We start from the raw sequence: 20,617 nt of genomic DNA, 5'->3' as shown, positions 1-20,617 counted from the left end.
CCAGGCTGTTTCTGTTCCAGGATCCTACACTTACAGGTGTTTTACAGCAGATATGTGGAAATACAGCGTGGTCAAGGGTTTCAAGGGCATGGATGTTGCTCTAACTGCACTTTGTATAAAGAACTTACCTGGGCTATTGTACCTCGTAGTAGTGACCTCGACATTTGTGCCGTATTTACTGTGCACCGCACAGGGACGGAGAGAAGTAGCATGTTCTTTGTTTATTCGGGAGTCATAACCTAGTGGCCAGGTAATCTCAAATTTTCAAGAGTCGCGTTCTAGGTCTCACGTCACCTGTATGGCTATATGGCCTTGGACACGTCTTTTGTGTTCCAAACGGCTGCGGCTCAGGACATACCTCTGTCAGTTGAGATTCACTGAGAGCTTTTTGGGATAGGAAGAATCAGATCATATAAGGAAAAGCTCTGTGTGTCATTCTGTGTGCGATCCTCTGATCTTGGTCATTGTCTTGGCTTGGGGACAGATGCACCTCCACACCCTTCCCTTTCCCGCATCCCAGCCTTGGCAGCGCACGCGTGCCTTTGGTCTAGCTTCCAGTCTTCCGTGGGTCTCAGCTTCATTATCAACTAAACAGATGGCTTTCTGGACTGCGTTGCGGCCTCCAGCTGTGTCGTTCCCACGGCGCCCTTACAATGTATGAAACCAACTACTCAGAGTTAGGCCAGGCTTCATAGGTTAAGGGGTACGGTCTTCTACGAGATTGCCTCACTTCAGACACCAGTCACAAATTTGGGGGTCTGCGGGCCTTTTGAGCAGCTAGCTACTAATTTGGGGGTTCCCACTACCTCCTCAAGTTCCATAGTTCATTATAAGGACTCAACTAACTCAGGAATGTGCTATAGTTATGATTATTTTTATTATAACAAAAGAATTCAAATCAAAACCAGACAGAAAGATGCATAGGGAGAGATCTGGGCAAGTTCCAAACTCAAAGCTTCCACTGTCCCTTCCCTATGGAGTCAGAACACCTCAAGGTCCTCGTACATGGCACATTGCCACGTAACTACACAGAGTGTTGCCAATCCCCGAAAGCTCACTCTGTGTCTATAGTCTTGATCCGAGTTTCACAAGTTGATCTCAATCCTGGCCCCTTTTACTCCCCAGAGGCCTGAGTCCTACCCTTCTATTCTCGTGGTTGGTCTTTCCCTCCTGGCCCGCCCCAGAGCCACCTCCTTAGCATAAAGTGCCAGGGCCTCGGGAGAGCAGCCAGCCAGGTTATCACCTGTACTTCTCTCACCATGGTACTCATCGCCTTGCGGTTCTTTAACGTCCGCTTTCTGCCCGTGCGTTGTTTTTGTTTTTTTGTTTGGGTTTTTTTTTTTTTTTTTTTGTTGAGTGTCTCTAAATCTAAACTACATATATAATGTTTTCTGTGGCTATCCAACTCACGTTTTCTATTTTTTTTTCCTTTAACCTCTTTTACCAGTTATATTTTTCCAGCAATTGCGCCATTTTCTTCCACTCTTCACGAAACCATATCGTAACATTTTGGAATTGAAATCACTAGATTGAGCTTGAAAGGCATGTTCAGTTAAAGTAAAAGAAGACACAAGCTGTCTGTATTATATAAGAATAAACTGAAGCATTCGCCGTCAGCGACCTTCGGTCTTTGTCTGCCACCTGCCTCGCGCGCCTTCGGACAAGGCGGGCCCAGTGGCTCCTAAGGCTGAGCGCGGCGCGCGCCGCCCCGGGCGTTCAGACAGGGCCTAAGCCCCCTGCGCAGGCGCACGAGCGGCGCGCGCGCTCCCGCTCAGGCACTGCCGCGGACGGCCCGGGGCCTCTACTCAGGCACGGCCGCGGACGGCCCGGGGGCCTCGGGCGACGTGCCGGAAGTGGCGCTCGGCCTTTCCGCCTGCATCGCAGCGGCCGTCATTCGTAGCGGCGCTGTCCGCTCGCAGGGTGCGTGGGCATCGTCTTGCTCCTGCGCCCGGCCGGCTACCGACGCCGCTCTACCGTCGAGAGAAGATGGTTGGCCGGAACAGCGCCATCGCCGCCGGTGTGTGCGGGGCCCTCTTCATCGGGTACTGCATTTACTTCGACCGCAAGAGACGGAGTGACCCCAACTTCAAGAACAGGCTGCGAGAACGTGAGTGGGTCCTACGCCGCGGGCCTGCCGCCTCCCGCCCCTGTCCGTGTCCCCTCCCCGCCGGGCGGGCGGGCGACGACGGGCCGCCGCGAGCTGCGAACCGGAAGGAGGTGCCGGCGCTCCCGCGCGCCCCTAGAGCTGCTCCTGGCCCTGAGCCCTGCGACGTCCCTCCATTTTGGAGGAGCGATTTTCCCATTTTGTTTTCCCTACTTTCGCCGTGTAAATTGCACTCCAGTTGGTCTTTTGATTTAGGTTGTGTATGTTTGTTGGAAGGTGGGGTCTTGGGTCTCTTTTTTTTGCGTTCACCTCTTAAACTCTCTATTCTTAACTGGAAAGTCGTGGGTTTTTTTTTTTGCATTTTCCGAGTTTGTGCGCGAGTCTGGGTCTCCGAATCCTACGCGGCATCGTGGTTGCATTCTTAAACCCTCTTGGTAGCTTCGCTTCAAAGCTTCCAAGATATGAGTGAATGCTATAGAAACTGCAGGGGAGTCCAAAGGCTGCGCTTCTCCTGTGGCTCAGTTTTATTTCATACCTGCGACATCTTTTAAGAGACAGATGAGAGGGAAATCGTTTCCCCAAAACCACTGTGGTCTTCGAATTTAGGAGGCATGCTCATTTGCGTTAGAAGAGCAAATTTGCTGCAGTGTGAAACATTTTTGTCATTTATCTACGTTGCTCATCCGAAACAGTTTCTGGAGTTAAATTGATAATGTAGGTTATTATAGATCAGGAAGTACAAGGAAGTGATTGTCCTAGGTCACACTTTTTAAGCCGTAAGTCATTTCAAGCGTTCGGGAGCCACACGTGGGTAGCGACCACGTTATTGGACTGCGCTGATCTCTACCAGATGACATAGAATTCCCACTCATGTTTTAGGAGGCAGGGATACAGAGATAATTTATTTAATTTATGATCAGGTAGACTGACGGAAGGAATGCTGTCTTGGATGAGTTTTCAGTCCCAGGTTAATCACAGTTAGCAGTACAATCTTGGCCTTTCTGAATCTTACCTTTCTTAGTTTATGAAATTAGGTGATACCACCTGCCTCTGGTTTTTGTAGAGCTTCAGGGAGATGTTAGAAGTGTCCACCTCTGTTCCCGACATGGGCAAGGCCACTCCTTTAATGTTGGTGGCAAGTGCAACTATGAGGATTTAGATAATTTTCTTATTATTTCAAAAATAGTTGGGGAGGGTGGTGGTGGGCATGCAGATGCATAGGTCTGTAAAGGGTGTATTGACCTTTTCTTCCTTTGGAAACGTGGCAGCCTTTTTGTTGAAAACCTTGAGAAAATGAATTTTGAGTTGGAATAATATTTCAAACAAATTAAGAACTCTGTTTATTTAAAAATTTCCGTCCTCGGTGCATTTTTTTCCTTGCTTGAGCAAGGTAGCCTAATGACTTAAGTGGTCAGGCTTGAATTATAAGCTGAATAACCTTTGGGCAACCAACTTCAGGCTTCTTTCTTTTTTGTAAAATAGTGTAATGAAGATAGAGTTTAGTATAGTACCTGACACGTGGTAATTGGTGAATGCTAAAGATTGTTTATGAATATAACTTCTTTGATATTTTCTTAAGCAATTAAAACTAATTTACAGTAGTTTTGCAGTCTGTTCAGAGTTACACGATTGGCTGATTTTTAAGAACTTGAGGGCGTCTTGCATTTATGGAATTAAATTGATTTCAGTCTTGTAATTTTGAGTTTTTCTAGTCTGATTTCTAATGGAATACTTAATCTGCAGAGTTTCTCAAATCAATCATTTTGGCTTGTTAAGTTTTCTATTTTTTTTTTTTTTAAAGGAAAAGAAGCTTGTTTAAAATAAGGTTTGAGGTTAGATCCGGGCTTCTAATTTATTTAGATTTTTTTTTTGTCTTCCATTAGCAACAGCAGATTATGAGGCCCCTTAAAGCATAATTTTTATCAACCTAATTAATCATTAATAGGTGAAAATTGACTTCCAAATTAATACAGGTGTGTTTACTTATATGCTACTGTATACAATGATTCATCATTTCTAAAGATATTAAGTAATCTTATTTAAATGAATGCTGTACAAATGATTTAAATTGGGACTTTCTGTAAACTTACATTTTATATGTATTTTTAAAAGTAGACAAGTTTGTTTTAATTCATTAATTACACAGTAGCACCTGGGACTAATTTCTATCAAATACCGAATCAACGCCTGATTTTGCTGATTGAATGTGTAACTCCTTGGTTTTCCAGTCTGTTACCATCTGTCTCTTTATCTGTAGATACTGTAGTACCACATGTGGTACTGTATCCGAAAATAAGTTAATGTAACAAGGTAACTGTCTTATGAAACTAAAGCCAAAATTTTCATCTTATCGCTAGAGACTTAAAGCAACTTAGTCTTCAGCAGTTGGTAATTGTATCAAACATTCAGCAACAATCACACCCTCCTCTCCATCCCGTGAAAGAACAGCTGTAAAATTGGATGGTCTTGGAACTAAGTTTCTCTCTACTGGGTTTCATTATCCTTTATAAATTCTGGCTTAGCAAATTGTATTTCTCTGTTTATTCCACAAACTTGCCACGTTCGTTTCCGAGGTGCCTTTTATTTTGATGGGAATGTCTTCACTTCTACAGCCCGCCGAGGCAGGCTTAGAGTAATGGTGCAGGACACATGCTCTGAAATTCAACTGCCTCCGTTTGCATCACTCACCGCTCCACCCACTGGTTGCGACCATGGCACAATTTCTCATCTGGAAAATAGGGATGGCAACAGTACCTGTCTTAGTGTTTCCGTGAGGATTAAATAAGCTAATTGATGACGCTTAGCATCGTGCCTTGGCATACCTTTACCATCCCAGTGTCCAGGTGTCCCGTTCCTCTGTGAAGTCTCCTGTCTCTCATCTAGTCTTAGTCTTCTCCTTCCAGCACTGGTCCGTGCCATGATATTTAGAAATTAGTTAATGTAGTCTGGTGTCATTTGTTATTTTCTGCCTAAAGAGGTCCGAACGAAACCCTTAAGCAAACCGAGGGTGGAACGTGTGTCCATTTGCCCCCATTCAGTTGCCCGGTAATGAACACCTAGGAAAGGGAGTTTGTTAGACAAATAAGTAGTCTTCGAATTGGTATGTAAGATTGACTTTAACCTGTATTTGCCTGCTGAAACTGCTCGAATTGTATTAAGCCTTAGCGTTGTAGCGCTCTGCATTCCGAGGGCCAAGGCTGGTGTGGTTAGAGCCAGATTGTAGGGTTAGATCGAAGAAGGCTCCCTGACCATAGAAAATGAATCGATGCACAGGCCACTGCCACTTCAGTTGTGCTTTGGGACTTGGGTTTGTGGAAGACGTTTGCTGGTTTTATGGCTTCTGTTTGTCACCGTAGTGAAGTTAAGCATGCCTTATCCTTGGAGAGTTGAGATTTAGTTGCCCGAGGTCATCCAGGTAGTAAGTATTAGAGCCTTACTTTTCTCAGCCTCGTCACATGGTTATTATAGTCCATGTCATTGGTAGCCTTTAGTGACTTTGGGTGTTTAGCAAAGCACAGCTCCTTAGCTGAAGAGCTGGCATTGAACTGTATCAATAACAGATACTTATATGGCGCATTATAAACCAGACACTATTAAAAATAGTTTACGTACATTAATTCATGTAATCCTCACAATAACTGTAAAGCAGGTACTGTTCTTGGACCAGTTTTACGTATGGAGAAAGTGAGGCACGGGTTACTGTAACTTAGCCAACATCGCACTGCTAGCAAGTGGAAGAGTTTTAAAGAAAATTTCTCGAACGCTGATTCTCCTCACTGGCCCCCTTCCCCTAATCTAAGAATGCCAGACAGTATTCAACATTCACTAAATAGATATCTGTTGTATTTCAGTAATAGAACTCCCTAACAGCGATGGCTTGATTCATGGCCATGTTTCGTGACCTTTATAGGTTGGGAGGGTGGGCTTGCTCTGCTTATGGTAGTACTCAAGAGACACCCACCAGTTAGAGCTGTCTCCAGCTTGGAAATGGCTGATGCTGGTGCATAGGAGGAAGGAAAAAGCTTTTGCCTAGAAATGTCACATTGCCTAAAGCTCCTTGACCAGAACTATTCATGTGACCCTGACAGATCACAAGAAGACCTGATAAGCAGAGAGCCAGAGTCAGTAATATTTTGGAAACAGGATGAATGACTGCCACGCAGTTAGATTTCTTTTGATTCCCTATTTAATAATGTTGAAATGAAAATATTTCATTTCTTACAGGAAGAAAGAAACAGAAGCTTGCCAAGGAGAGAGCGGGACTTTCCAAGGTAATGCTCAACCTGTTTTTGGTTTAGATCGTATTATGTATTTTATAGAAATAATTATTTAAAACTCTGCATCGAATGTGTTTCAAGAGAGCTAGCTGATACCAAACATTGATGTTCTATTTTAAAATATAATTTGTCGCTTTTAGAAATAGTTAACTCAGTTCAACCGTAGGTAATCGCGTCCTCCATTATTTCCTCTTTGTTCGTCTTCATAGCAGACACCTCGCTGTCTGGGAAGTATTTAAGGGACAACAAAGTGATAGTCTCTGGAAGACATTTGCACCAAAAGGTTCAACTTATCTTACTCAGCTGCTTCAAAATAATAAAAAACATTTATTAACTTTTCTATTTTTCCTTTAAAAGAACCACGTTATTTATTTCAAAAGTTACATAAGATTATTCACAGCCACTGATCCAGAAGCCCCATCACTTGACAGATTTTTACCTTGTTGTAATACGTCAATGTAGATATAAATCTTTTTATTCATTTTTTTCTTTTTATAGATCCTGTGTTCATGATTATTTTAAATGACTACATAGGTTTATCTGCTTGATAAAAATGTTCTGTGACATGTAAGTAAGTAAATGTTAATAATTGTGCATGTAGGTTTTCTTTTTTGATGAAATTAGTTCCATTTCCTGAATTCCCAGGGCTTGGACTGCTGGATCAACAGTGGTTCTTTTTGAAGCAAGTTGAGGCAAAGAAAAATCAAATCGATAAATGTTACATTTTGTTATTTCGAAACAATTGAGTAATCAACAGCTGACTGACTGGATGTGATAATAATGAAGTGAAACAGACAACAGTTAGTTGTCCTGTTTGTCCAAACCAGCTTTCCGAAATGTGTAATAGGTCCGTTCGCGTCAGTCTCCTTTTTAAGGATATAGGAAAATAGATAAAGATGTATGCATCGGTGTGTATGTTTAGATTCAGGTATAATCAGATTCTTGCTGTGTGCTGGGATGGTCAACGAGAGATGCCTTCACTTTGAGAAATTAAAACTTTGTCACCCACGTTGAATAATAGGAGTGTATATAATAACAATCCAAGAACCAAAAACCTCCATTAATAGAACTCTAGAGTTTTAAATAAAAAGGAACTTTTTAATAGCAGGTTTACATTTTTTAAAAAGACAAGCCAAATAGCTAGTGGCATTGCATATTATCATAATCGTTGGGTCTGGTAAATGTGACAAACTATAAAAACTTATTTAAGTAAAGGTGCTTGTAATTATATTAGCTAATATTTGGAATAGTAAAATTAGAAGTACCTCAAATGCCCAACAAATACATAGTGATTATGCACTTACACATTCTTCAATGGTATATTCTTTTGTCATGTAAAAATAATCTTTTAGATGTAGTAAAATCTATACAAAACAATGTTGGAATAGAAGAACAAATTGATTTGTTACATAAAAATCTATAATGCGATCAAAAAGTAGTGTAAATGGTAAAGCATGTATTTCATGGTAGAGACAAATAAGTTTAAGTATTTTTTCCTCGCATTCATTTCAGTGTAGATACTAAACTAATCCTCGCTAGTGTTGTCTTTTTTTATTTAGAATGAGCTTTTCAGTTTTTTGTTTTATTTTTAGTGGCATGGTTTTCTGTGTATTGGTAATGTCACGTTATCAATTATTAAATGTTTTACTTCCAAACAGTTACCTGACCTTAAAGACGCTGACGCTGTTCAGAAATTCTTCCTTGAAGAAATACAGCTTGGTGAAGAGTTATTAGCCCAAGGTAATAGTCACGTAAACAAACAAAATTCAACCAAGTAAATTTGAAGATACAACCGGCCTCGTGAAACAATTCAGGAATGGGGCAGCATCCCATCCAGCAGCTAGAGGCACTTGCTCCCGGGGGTTGTACAAAATGGGAGATTTTTCTAGGAAGCAGGGTGGGGCGAGGGAGCTCTTAGCGAAAGGAAAGCGAGGAATATTATGGGGGAAGTAAAGGAGAAAGGTTTTCATCGTCGTAGGTTGCCGGCCGTTTCTTTCTCTGCGGGATGGCGCAGGGCCTATGTAGCAGATTACCTTATTGGTTCTTGACCAGAAAATCCCAGACTGGTTCATTAAGATCGTTTCTGGAAGAGGTCGAAACTGCAATTAGATCGGGTATTAAATTTGGAGGTGCAGCATAACGGGCTTTTAGCAGGACTGACGCCATTTGGGGCCAATGGCTTTTTTTAATAGTCATTAAATGACTAGGAAACTAGGTAGAATTGATCACACTGATATAAATTTATGGTGATAATGGATGGATTTTTTCGGTGTATTATTGTTACGAGCAAAGTTGGTGGGTACGTTGCCGGTCGCGCTCAGAGAAGCCAACGTCCGAAGCGGCAGTTTTTGCAGAGAAAAAGGTTTATTCGTCATGCAGCCAAGTGAGGAGACGAGATGAGACTTAGATCAGTCTCCCTGGGTAAAGACTCGGAGTACATGTAGAGGATTAGGGTATGGAGAAACGACACGTATTTATGCGTTCGAATTCAGGAGTCTTGATCGGGCAGTCTTGGAATTTAGCCACCTAAGGTAGGACCGGGGAAGGTGGGAGAAAGCACAAAGGAATCCGAGCGGCAGGGTCTGGCCGGGCGAGATCCAGGGGCACCCCTCGCCCCTGTCCGCGAGGGCTGGGTCTGCGCACCCAGGTTCCGGCTAGAGGCGGACTTTAGTTCCTCCACCCGACGGGGCCAGTTGCGGTCCATCTGTTGGCTGTCTATGCATGACGAGCCCCCGGGACCGGTCTGATCCAGCGTGGTCTGGTGGTCTCCTAGGCGCTATGAGAGAGGCCTGTTGTCATCTCCTGAAAGACACTAAAAACACTAGGAAAAAAACTAATAAGGTCTGGTTTCAGGGTTAGCACCCGGTTTCAGTATGGCTGTTTCTGAAGAAGGTATTCTGAATAGTCACGCGGCCCACAATAATGTTTCGGGCAAGGGTGGACCACATGCAGTAGTGGCCCCATGTGAAATTATAATGGAGCTGAAAAATTCCTGTTGTTTTGGTGACTTTGTGGCTGTCGTAATGTCTCAAGTAGCACAACACATTACTCACGTGTTTGTTGTGATGCTGGTGTAAACTGTAGGGGAACAGAATTTGTCACCCCAAAATGTGTCTCTTTGGCATAAGGATTACTTCAGGCTGGTTAATATTAAGAAATGCAGACAATGGAGAAACTCTGAAAACCAAGTAGACATTGCCCCTTGTAAAAGACGTTGACGTTTTAAGAGGGTCTCCCTCCCTGTGCAGGGCAGAGGGGGTGGTTACCAACGCAGAAGACAATGACTTAAGTCTGCAGCAACCTCACCCTTGTTTATTGTGCTTTTTCTGGTCACCTCCCACAACCGACTCCCACCACCTCCAGCGTCGTCATCTGTGTTCTGCAGAGGGTATTTAAGGTGGTGGCTTCAGCCATTTTGGGAAGGTTCTCCGTTTTCCTGGGTCTCTCATGTATATAGGAAGTATACGTGTTGTTAAACTTTTGTTTTTCTCTGCTACAAAACCTACTGGGCTGCCAGTTGTATAAAATTGCACACAGTGCTGTTTAGATGCACAAGTACTCATCATTGTGCTACAGTGGCCTAGTAACACTCGTCGTTACAGGATCATGCTGTACAGGCTGTGGCCTAGGCGCAGTGGGCGTGCAGTGGGCTGTACTGTCCAGGTTTGGTCAGCGCAGTCTGATGAAAATTGCCTGATGATCTGTTTCAATTACAAATTGAAGTAGTTGCTTATTAACAAAGAATGCTATCAAGTGTCAAGTTTCTCTTATTCTCATTGCTGTACCATAATAAATTTAGGCCGTACTCACTACGTGATAGGGCATTTGTGTTTTTTTGTTTTATAGGAAGAGATGAAAGGTTTAGGATGGTGATGAGCATCATCTTTCTCAAGAAATAATTTTTTCATCATCTTTCTCAAATAATTTTTTTCCCTTTTTTTGAGGAAGCAGTTATATTTTACTTGGGTGATATAGTAAGCTGATAATGTTTGTAAATAAAAATGGAAACACCTTACTAGAAAGTAATTATTAAACTTTCTTTCCCAGATACATAGAAAAAAATGGGAGGTTCAGTAAGGGTATTGAAATCCTCTCAAGGAGCATTTGAGAGTCTATATTTATATTACTTCAAGATCTGAAAAGAAAAATCTATGTCTGTAGTAATGTCTGTGTCTAAGGGTGTAGTTCGTAATATTTCAATTCATGCAAACAGATTCTCAAGTAAATTTTGTTTTTCATGAACATAAAGATGTCTTATACTATCAAAATTTTCTAACCCCCCAAATGTAAACATTTTAAATTAATTTACTAACACTAAGATATTAGAATATAGTGTGCCCCTAGTTACTTGTATTTGGATTATCTTGGAGGTCCATGCACTGTGGCTGGCTGGCTGTCTGATTTGAGCTGTTAGATCCATGTTGAGAAGGACAGTTACCCGCCGTGGTCGGGGAAGTCAGGGAGGGACAGGAGGAAGAGTTGTTCTTTTTTCCAAGTTCACTATCCACTCTTCAGTGTAACACGCCCAGAGGATTACTTAGCTGCCCAGCTGCCCAGCTGCCCTGCTTCTGGTGGAAACTGCCAGTCCGGCCAGAGGTAGAAGACAGGTGGCGGGAATTAGGGAAGAGGTCGACCTCAGAGTCAGCCAGGTGAAAGCATAAGCAGTTTGGGCAGCGCACTTCATCGCTCGACAGGCTCTTCGTCACCCAGGCATCTCCGTGAGTACCCTGTTAACCGAGCAGGATCTCATCTCCCGATGTGTGAATGGGATCGAGTCGCAAGTGCAAGAGGAAGTGGTTTCTCCTGCACTGAGCCGCAGTCGTTCATGAGCCGTCCCAGTGTATCTTGAAGTGCCGGGAGGTTCTCAGAGGATCAGAGTCAGGGGGGTCCCCGCGTCCCGCGCGTACCTCTCCGGTAGCAGCTCTTTCCATATAGTAGTGAGGATTAATATCTTCAGGCAAATTTCCTTTCCTGTCTGTCAGTTCAGTGGCCGACATGAGTATTCAGTGACCAGGTGGCATCTTAACATCCCTGTGGGGGGCGCTGAGTTTCTGTGCTCTCACTGAGCCTGCCAGTCTCCTAGGACCTGCGTTCACCAACCCAGAAAGAAAGGAAATGATTTCTTGACAGAGTTGGCTCAGTTTCACCTAAAGAGTTAGACATGGCCCAGTTCCCCGCATCAGGTTGCTAACAGACTAAGATTATAAATAAACGAACAGGAGAACCAGTCAGAGCAGAAGCGCAGAACACGAGGCAGACAGCAGTCAGGGAAGCATCTCGGCGATCCGAGCGGCAGCCGCCCAACTGTGAGGCAGCACTGCTTCCGTCCCGGGATGCTGGACTCGGTCCTCCCGGGCCATGTGACCGGCGGCGTACGTGATGCTTCCGGCGACCTTGGTACAGTTGTTCCGCCTGGGCCGTGTGACAGGTGGCTTACGTGATGCTTCTGACGCTCTTGGTACAGTTATTCCGCCTTATCCACCGGGGACACGTTCCCAGGCCCCCAGTGGATGCCCTAAACTGTGGATAGTACCCAAGCCTATGCATACTGTATCTCTTCCTGCACACACGTACACTTTATGGCTTCTCTTTGGTGTATTCGAATCGCCAGCATCAGTACTTTTACACTTGGGGGCATTACTAAGTAAAATAAGGGTTATTTGAACACAAGCCCTGTGGTACCCAGACAGTCAACCAAGATGGCTCCTGAGTGACTAACAGGCGGGTTAGGGTACACAGCATGGAGTCGCTGGGCAGGGATGTTTCACGTCGCGGGGCATGGAGCAGGATGGCATGAGATTTCGTCACCCTACTCAGAACGGCGTGCAATTTAAAACTTAGGAATTGTTCATTTCTGGAACTTTCTGTTTAACATTCTTGGACCGTGGGTAATCGAAACTGGAAAGTGGGAGTGTGACGATGGGGCGGGGCACTGCCGCATTCACAAAAGAGGCGCCGTTTATGATCCCGCCGTGCGCTCAGCAGAGGTCTCGGCAGCGCCCACTTACACAGGAAGGGAGCTCGAGAGTTGCTGTGATTGAAGTGTCAGTTCCTGAACGTGTTCTGGACACACAGAGTTGTTCGGCACGGCTTTTGGATCTGTAGAAAGATCGTTGCCCCTGCCGATCAGCTTCGGGAGAGATCGAAGGACTTTATGATGTCTGTTCACAAGCAGGAGCTGTCAGCTGACTAGTCACTTGATTACCGACCGTCATCTGGGTCAGTACGCAACTCTGGCTTGACCTTTTGTGATGGGCAGCATTATGACATAATTTCAATTCCTAGGAAAGGAATTAGCCGAGCAGGTCAAGATGGTGGCTGCCACACCCAGATGACAATGGCCAACATGGTCGGGGTATCCCGGACCCGTGTTTCGATGGGACATTTGCAGTCCCCAAAGTGGCAGCGGAGATTCAGAGAGGTTACGAAAGTCTTAGAAGCCTTTGCCCTGTGCAGGTACCATTGGACACCCCACAGTTTCAGACTTTGCCCAAGAGGTTTCCTGATCTCTCCACAACAGCCAGTCGGTGGAACAAGAAACACACCATCATATGATGGATTCAGGATCCTAGAATGAGCACTAGGAACGGCAGTCACTATACCCATGCCTGTGATCAGCTGACAAAGTCACGCACATGGAGTCTGATGGTGGAGACATTCCCCAAGACGCCCTGAGTGCCCTCCGGCCTGACAGGGCAGTCGGGTATGACAACTGCACCAGTCTGTAGGAAAAAGAGGAGATGAGCAGGGACAGTGTGAGACATTTTCTGTAGTCACAAGCTGCTTTCATAAAGGCCATGGGCACAACAGTTTTGTAGTGTCCTCGATTTGCTTTATAGTAGGCCTTCCCATAAAGAAAAGTCAAATTGGGAAGTTTAGTTATATGAGCATGGGCTTAAAAACTTGAAGTAAATTTCTAAGTTTTCTGAGCCTCCATTTCTATAGATATAAGGATAATGCTAGCACCTAACTAAAGACTATTGTGAAAATGATGTGAACCTATTCATAAAAGCCACCAAGAACAGTGCCTCTGGCACCTAGTAGATGTTAGTAGCTGTTCATATTAAGGCAGTGGACACACTCTGATGCCGTAGTGATGGATACCTGTCATACGTTTGTCCAGACCTGTAGAAGGTGCATGAGGCGTGAACCCTAACATAAACGGTAGATTCTGCGCGATAACGATGTGTTGATACAGGTTCACTGGTTGTGACCAATCAATGTCTCTTCTGGCGAGGGATGTTGATGGGGAGGCTGTGGGGCTGCAGGGGATACCTAGGAAGTCTCTGTGCTTTCCCGCGGTTTTTCAGTACATTAAGAGGATTTCCTGCATAGCAGGGTCCTGTACAGAAGAATACTTTGTTTGAAACCAAATTTAACAGTGCAAAGTTCATTTGCTCCAAGACAATTTTTGGCGTTTGATTTAAAATGGGAATAACTGAGGATAAGGACCACCAAGCAGATACTTGATTCAGTTGAGCAAACCTTCAAAAACTATAAGCCTTGTGTATTATTTTTCTTTCAAAGGTCGCACATCTGTTTTAGGAAATTTATAGGTAAACAAAAAAATCCTACCACTCAAGAATCACTGTTTTGTTACCTGTCCCTGCCACCTCAGTTATTGTGAATATTTTGCCCGTTAGCATTTTTAACAAATTTTTTTTCTTTGACTTGCATGGGATTAGTTTAAAGTGAAGTTGGGTCACCTTGCTCCCTCAGTCCCCAGCCTTCCAGTTCATTCTCCTTACATAGAGAGGAACAATTTCATCGTTAGCAACTTCTTATGTGGCCTTTCAGAAATATTCTGAGTCTATGAAAAGTGATATATTTGGATGTTCCGCTCCTTAATTTTCCTCTTTTTGTATGTGTTGAAGACACTTCATATCAGTATATATAATCTGACTCATGTTAATGGTTCATAATATTCAGTTATTTCCAAGTGTTTGCTTGCATGATATTTTGGCAGTGTCGCTTAGAGACACAGTGAAGACTTCAGAATGGAATTTTTGACGAAGGGCAAGGCTTTTCAGGTTACGCATTATTTTTATATAAATCTTCCAGGTGAATATGAGAAGGGTGTAGACCATCTGACAAATGCCATTGCTGTGTGCGGACAGCCACAGCAGTTACTGCAAGTGTTACAGCAAACTCTTCCACCGCCAGTGTTCCAGATGCTTCTGACTAAGCTTCCAACAATTAGTCAGGTAAGGATTTGAAATGTTATAAATTGAAAGTGGAATCTGAGAGTTAAACGTTTAGAGACGTTAGCTTTTTAAAGTGAGTGGATATGGTGGAATTATGAAACTCATCCATATAACGAAAACAGTACTCAAGATAACAGTGCTTGAAATGTTCTTCCCTAATGGAAAAACATCCAAAAGGCTGGCCAGAGGGGGATCAGGAAGTGTGTCTCTTAGAATTCAATCTCGGCTGTAATATTCACATCCCAAAATTCAGGCCACTCTCGTCTGCCTTCTAACACTAGCTTTCTGCCTACTCTTGTGAAACCGTGCATTCAGTCCAGTGGATGGCAGAAGGCAGAGGAGCCGAGGTGGCATAGCCCGGAGGTTAGTGATCAGGGACCCTGGACCTCCTAACCTCACCTGCCTAAAGGCCTCAGAACCACTGCTGCTGTCAGGGGGTGGCTTTGAGTTAGGAATCGTTTCACTACATCCCCAAATTCCTATTGGCTCGTACAAAATACCATTTGTCTACACGCGGTCCATAACTTAAGACTTAATTAAAATGCATTCTGTTCATTTTTAATCCTTCCCAAAGAGCCCAAATGAATCTACTTTTTGGAATAGCATGTCCGTTACATGTATTAATTTCCACATTTGCTATGATTAAAGATTAGTAAAATGACGGATTAATTCTTGAAACCGACCTTTACTCAACTAGATTGGAAAGAGACTAAACAGAAAGGTCCCAGAGTTTTAAGGGAGAAGGTTAAAAAAGCAAGGACTTGGTTTTAATCCTTTTTATTTAATGTGGTTCCCAGTCTCTATCAGAATCCTGCGTTTAGCGTTATTTGCACTTCGAAAGCAGCGTAGTGTATAGTGCTTTGGTGAAAATTGACATGAGCTTGATGTCTTTTGAAGCATAGATGGATTCAGGATGATGCCCGAATTCCTCTCTGTAAAGATGACCTTGTTTACTCAGTTACCTTGTTTCATGTTATTTGGAAATGCTTTCAAAATGCTAATTTCAGAGTACTGTATTCCTTCCTCATGACTTCGAGCATTTCCAGTCCAAAAAGGGAAATGTTTGAAGCGCAGAATGATCAGTATTCTTAGCACCAATCAGTATTTTTAGTTTATGTGGGAGCAAGAAGAGATCTTAAATTCATTTCAGTTTCAGTTATGTAATTGGCTGACGTGTCACAGTATGATGTCATGCCTTTGTTAATTCGAATTTTGAAATGAAACTGACAGTAAGATGATAATGTATAAAAGGTTTAGTGTTGAAATCTCAGAATGGGTAAACTAGCAAGATTTGAATCTTCGAATGCAGAGCATTTTATATTGAATTTAGAATCCCGATTAAATACTTACACTTTTTAAAAGTTAAAACATTTTATTTTTCCTCTTTCAGAGAATCGTAAGTGCTCAGAGCTTGGCTGAAGATGATGTGGAATGAAAAACAAATTTCAGCGTAATAATATCAATTAAAAATATTTTTAAAATCCTAACTTGGAAGATGAGCAGCTGTGGGGGAATAAGGGCACATGTGCTTGCTATGGACCGTCCTGCACTGAAATCTGCCAAAGTTAATTTTTACTTTGTGTAGATCCATTTGTCTGTTTTATTTATTTTTCCCAGTGAAGAGTGTATTTTGATAGAGAGCTTTTCATTTTATAAATACACTATGAGTTACTGAAATATCATGGATTTTGTTTATTCCTAAAATATGTAATTGAAATGTACATATAACATCATATTACATAAATCAGAAGTGTCCAGTGCTCAGTTATGAAAGGCAAAAAAAGCGAAGGGGAAGCTGAAGAATGCAGTTTTTAAGCTAATACATTTTGCTGCACATCAGAAAATTGGATCGAAACGTGATTGTGTTGATCAAAACTGAGTATTAAAATCTTTGAGATCATTTATTTGCATTTAATCTCTTAAATATGTGAGATGAGCTGCTGTGTTGTATTAACGACCCCCTCCCCCCCAATCCTGTGTATCAGTCTTGAAACGTTTTGTTTAAATCAGTGGCTTAGTGTGTTCTAGATATTTAACTCCTGGTGTTTTAGATGATACGTAGCTGCGGATAGCACCGGGACCTAGACCCGCGTGCCTCTCATCTCGCTGCGAGCTTCGCCCGTTATTGCCTGCCCGCTCTCCTCGTCTCTGAGATGAGGGAACTGGTCGCCGATGCAGAGAAGTGTCCCTTCAGCCTCGCATTTATTTGGTTCTGTTCGGCATCATCAGATCCACCTTCTCCTGCGGTGTGTGTTTGGGCAGCCAGGCCTTGCAATGTTTTCGTCTCTGAATTTTGCATGCTCGCCTGACTTAGTGTTTCTGAATCGCTCTCTTGTTTTAAGGTATAACGTGTTGATTTTCACTGAAATCATAATGGTCTGTCACTACTCTTGTAAATTAATATGAAACTTCACCTTTAAGGTAACTGGGATGAAATGCTTATTAAAATGTTTCTCGCTTTTATCTTCAGTGTACTTCCTTAATCTTTCATTTTCTTGTTACGATGAGAATCAGGTGCAGCTCGTAGCTCAAGGCTTGCAGAGAACAGGGGTAATGGGACCTCTCACTCGCAAAATAGTGACGTTATCTGCAGTCACAGATTCATCATCACACCTGCAGATAAGGATCTCCGGTCCTCGGTGGTATCTGTTGAACTGAGCAGCGTTTCTTGTTGAAAGGTTGCGTTTATTCCATCTGGAGAGATCCCCAAAGTGTCTGTGTGTGCTAGGCTTTGTTTTACTTAAAACTTTTCCTCGCCCTGGGGTTTCATGGTGGCCGTGGGGTTGTGCGTTTCTGCCTCTGGAGAGCCGCACAACCTCGCACACGTACGTCGTGTTGCCTCTCTGAAGTCACCCGCTATTCTCATCTGTAAAAGTAGAACCAGGTGACTCACACGTAATGACTCCCCTGGGTACCTTCCAGGTCTGTGGTCCTGATCCTTTAGACGGCTGGCTTTGATTACACCCAGCATGCTTGTGGGGGTCGGGGTGACCAGTACAAACATGCTGGGTAGTCAGTTTCACTAACGGGGTCCCCGGTCCAAAGCAGCGTAGTGGGGATTGTCTGATTGGAAACCGTCGCCTGTCCCAGACAAAGGGAGCACCCGGGACGGGCCTCCGAGGGGCGAGAGGAGTGGGCAGAGCTCAGGGCCGGAGGGGGCGTGGTTGGGGGAAAGGAGCAATAGAAGGATGGGCCGGAGGAGCCGCGAGCCGGTTGGCAGAGCGAAGGGTCTGTCTGCTTCGATTTGGCCTCCGAGGACTGAGTGTCCCAGAGAAGTGGCGCAGACAGCCCCGCGACACTGGGCTTTCTGGGGAGTGCCCAGCTGTGATGCGACGCTTGTCGAAAGGCGGCGGTGTCTTCAGAGCGGACTACGCCGGGCACGTTTTCTTATTTAGATGACAGCTTTGGCGCTTTGAGAGCAGATACGAATTTTGAAAGGAGCTGTTAGTTTGAAAAAGAATGTTTTCCCCCGACACATAATTGCCAAACGCTGTTTCCTATCTAGAGTTTTACCCGTAAGGGGGTGGGACCAGGCGGTCACAGCGATGCTGGCCAAAGGGAGCTCGGCCCAAGGTTTAAGCAGGTGAAAACAGCTCGCGTGTTCCTGTGCGCTTGTGTTGCTCTCATGGTAAAAATCTGGAGATGCGGTGCACGCTGGCTGCCGCTGGGCAAAGATCTGTCGTTAGGTCCCACAGTTTGCACTTAAAGTGAAAGCGTTGAAACGATAGCTTGCCTGGTGGCAGCGATGCTGTTGACAGACAACCAGGACTTCACATTTAACGTATGCAGGCGGGCAGTGTTCGAGTCCTTTTCCCCTTGATAGGTCTGACGTTTGTACCACGCAGCTGCCTGATGTTGAATCAATCTATGGACCAGAGTGTAAATGAATTATTATTCCAGAAGAGATTTTGAGGTCATTGGTATATCGTGCAGATAATCATACAATATTTTCTTTCTGTAACATAAAAATGCAGTTTTATTGATGCTTGTGCCTCAGCTGTTTAAGTGCATATTAAAAGGCTTGGAGAAAATACTGGCTTGGTGTGTATTTGCAGAAGTGAATTCTGCTGAATTTGATGACTCAGAATAGTGGCACCTAACCGTTTGTAGATTGACATCCCTTTGAGGATGTGGACAGCTATGCAGCTTCTCCCCAGGACCGGACACACTCGTCTTTGACTTCAGGGCCTTCACAGATCCCAGGTTAGGGGCTTAGGCTCCAAAGTCCGCAGGTGCAGGCCCTGCGTGGCTGTGGCTTTCCACCTTCGGCAAGCGTCAGCCACCTGGAGGGCAAGGCAAACAAGCCTGGCCCCGGAGCGCGGGTCGTGGGCTTTTCCAACAAGTCCTAGGTTCTGGTGCTGCTGGTCTGCGTCCGCTTTGACTGGGACACAGACAGTGACGCCCAGTGGTGATGTGAGAAACGTAACCAGGCAATTCTTATTAAAATGCCAGCCGTATTAAGGTCACAGACGGTGTACTTCAGCACTCTGTGAAAATGCCATTCAGCGTGATGAAAAGCCAGCTGACGGTAGCGGAACGCCCAGTAGTACTACACTGATCGTGAACTGAGGCGCATAGACCATCGTTATCAGACTTGACGTTCGAGATAGGTCAGTCCACTTAAATGTACCTGGGGAACGTGTCTCAGAAAATAACCCATCAACTGGACAGGTCAGTTAAGCAAAAATCGTATTCCCTAAGCATTTCAGTTGTGAGTGTTAAAATTTTGACTCCATGTCCTGGGGTGAATCACATTGATTTTTTTCCCTTTTTGGATACTAGGTTTCTAGAAAATTATATAAATCACATACAATATTTTAAACCTTTTAAAGGTGACAGCTGTGTTCTGGAAACAGTCCAGTTGGCGTTGTGGAGATGCCCTGTTTAATTTCTACTGATCTTGATAAGGGAGCCAAATACGTTGATGCGATTGACTCAGTTTACCCAGAGTGACAAGAATAGTCCCTAGAGGTTGAACATAGTGACGACTCGAGTGGCCTCACCCTACCCCCCGCCCAGAGGACAGCTCTGGTCCCAGCAGAGGCTGACCCGTCTGTAAAGCAGTCATTTCAGTTGTCCCATTGCTGACACGGTTTTCAGAAGCTTCCACCGGAGTAGGACTCCAGCAGCAAGTGTGGAAACCCAGCTCGAATGAGCTCAAGAAGCGGCGGCATTTGTGAGCTCCTGGGGACGAGGAGGTCTAGCCTTCGAGATGAGAACGCGGCGGCTCCCCAAACCGGGATGGCGCCTCCATCCGCTGCTCACGGCGCTTCCTTCGCTTTCGCTCAGACTTGAAGAGGCTGGAGCTAAACGATGAAGTCGCTTTTCTGATCCCTAGAACGTGTTAAGTTGACTCTCACGCTCTTACAAGGTGGCAGTTCTTTTACTGCCAAAGAAACGTGCCCAGTGTTGCCTGGGAAGAGATTCAGGCCCCCCCACCCCCAGCCGTGTGGGGGTGCGATTCACAGAGATCGCGTGTGTGTACAGTGCGATGTTCCGATGTCCGTACACAGTGTGAAGTGATTGTCATAATCGAGGTCATTAGCATATCCTCACCTGAGTTACCTTTGTGTGTGTGGCGAGCATACTGGAGATCTGCTCTGCCAATGTCAAGTCCAGAATCCGTCATGAGCTACAGTCACCTTGCTGCACATTAGATCTCTGACTCACACCTGAAAGTTTGTGCCCTTGGACCCACATCCCCACCCCCACCCCCCACCCCCACCCAGCTTCTGGTAACCGATTGTTTCAGCTTCCACGTGTAAGTGGGGTCACGCAGTATTTGTCGTTCTGTGTCTGGCTTATTTCACTCAGCATATCCTCCAGCTTCATTCATGTCAGATGCGGCAGAATTTCCTTTCTTAAGGCCGAATACGCCATCGCGTTCGTCGCGTTTTATTCATGCGTTCGTCCACGGACGCTTAGGTCGTTCCCGTATCTTGACTGTCAGTGATGCTATAGTCGAACACGATAGTACAGACGTCTCTGAGACAGTGATTTCGTTTCTTTCAGACATGTCCCCGGAAGCGGAA

General features: G+C 44.4%; 1 protein-coding gene and 1 non-coding gene across 2 annotated transcripts; both read left to right on the top strand.

Annotated features, from left to right (window-relative positions):
* Nucleotides 1-1,862: 1,862 nt before the first annotated feature.
* Nucleotides 1,863-17,048, top strand: TOMM20 (translocase of outer mitochondrial membrane 20). The gene is made up of 5 exons (XM_039850301.1): nt 1,863-2,107; nt 6,329-6,375; nt 8,040-8,121; nt 14,443-14,585; nt 15,976-17,048. The coding sequence occupies exons 1-5, from the start codon at nt 1,987-1,989 to the stop codon at nt 16,018-16,020; spliced, it is 438 nt and encodes a 145-aa protein (XP_039706235.1). The 5' UTR covers nt 1,863-1,986; the 3' UTR covers nt 16,021-17,048.
* Nucleotides 2,518-2,650, top strand: LOC120592657 (small nucleolar RNA SNORA14). The gene has a single exon (XR_005650185.1). It is a non-coding gene; the product is annotated as a small nucleolar RNA SNORA14 (small nucleolar RNA).
* Nucleotides 17,049-20,617: the final 3,569 nt, after the last annotated feature.

The sequence above is a fragment of the Pteropus medius genome, unplaced genomic scaffold, assembly GCF_902729225.1.
Source record: "Pteropus medius unplaced genomic scaffold, Ma_sr-lr_union100, whole genome shotgun sequence".
Lineage (NCBI taxonomy): Eukaryota > Metazoa > Chordata > Mammalia > Chiroptera > Pteropodidae > Pteropus > Pteropus medius.
This window is presented reverse-complemented; position numbering and strand designations above follow the sequence as displayed.

Bases quoted from the DNA above. Each gene is read 5' to 3' on its own strand.
- TOMM20 (XM_039850301.1), top strand. From the start codon at position 1,987: ATGGTTGGCCGGAACAGCGCCATCGCCGCCGGTGTGTGCGGGGCCCTC. The intron at 2,108-6,328 runs GTGAGTGGGTCC...CATTTCTTACAG, and splicing joins CAAGAACAGGCTGCGAGAAC to GAAGAAAGAAACAGAAGCTT. The intron at 6,376-8,039 runs GTAATGCTCAAC...ACTTCCAAACAG, and splicing joins AGAGAGCGGGACTTTCCAAG to TTACCTGACCTTAAAGACGC.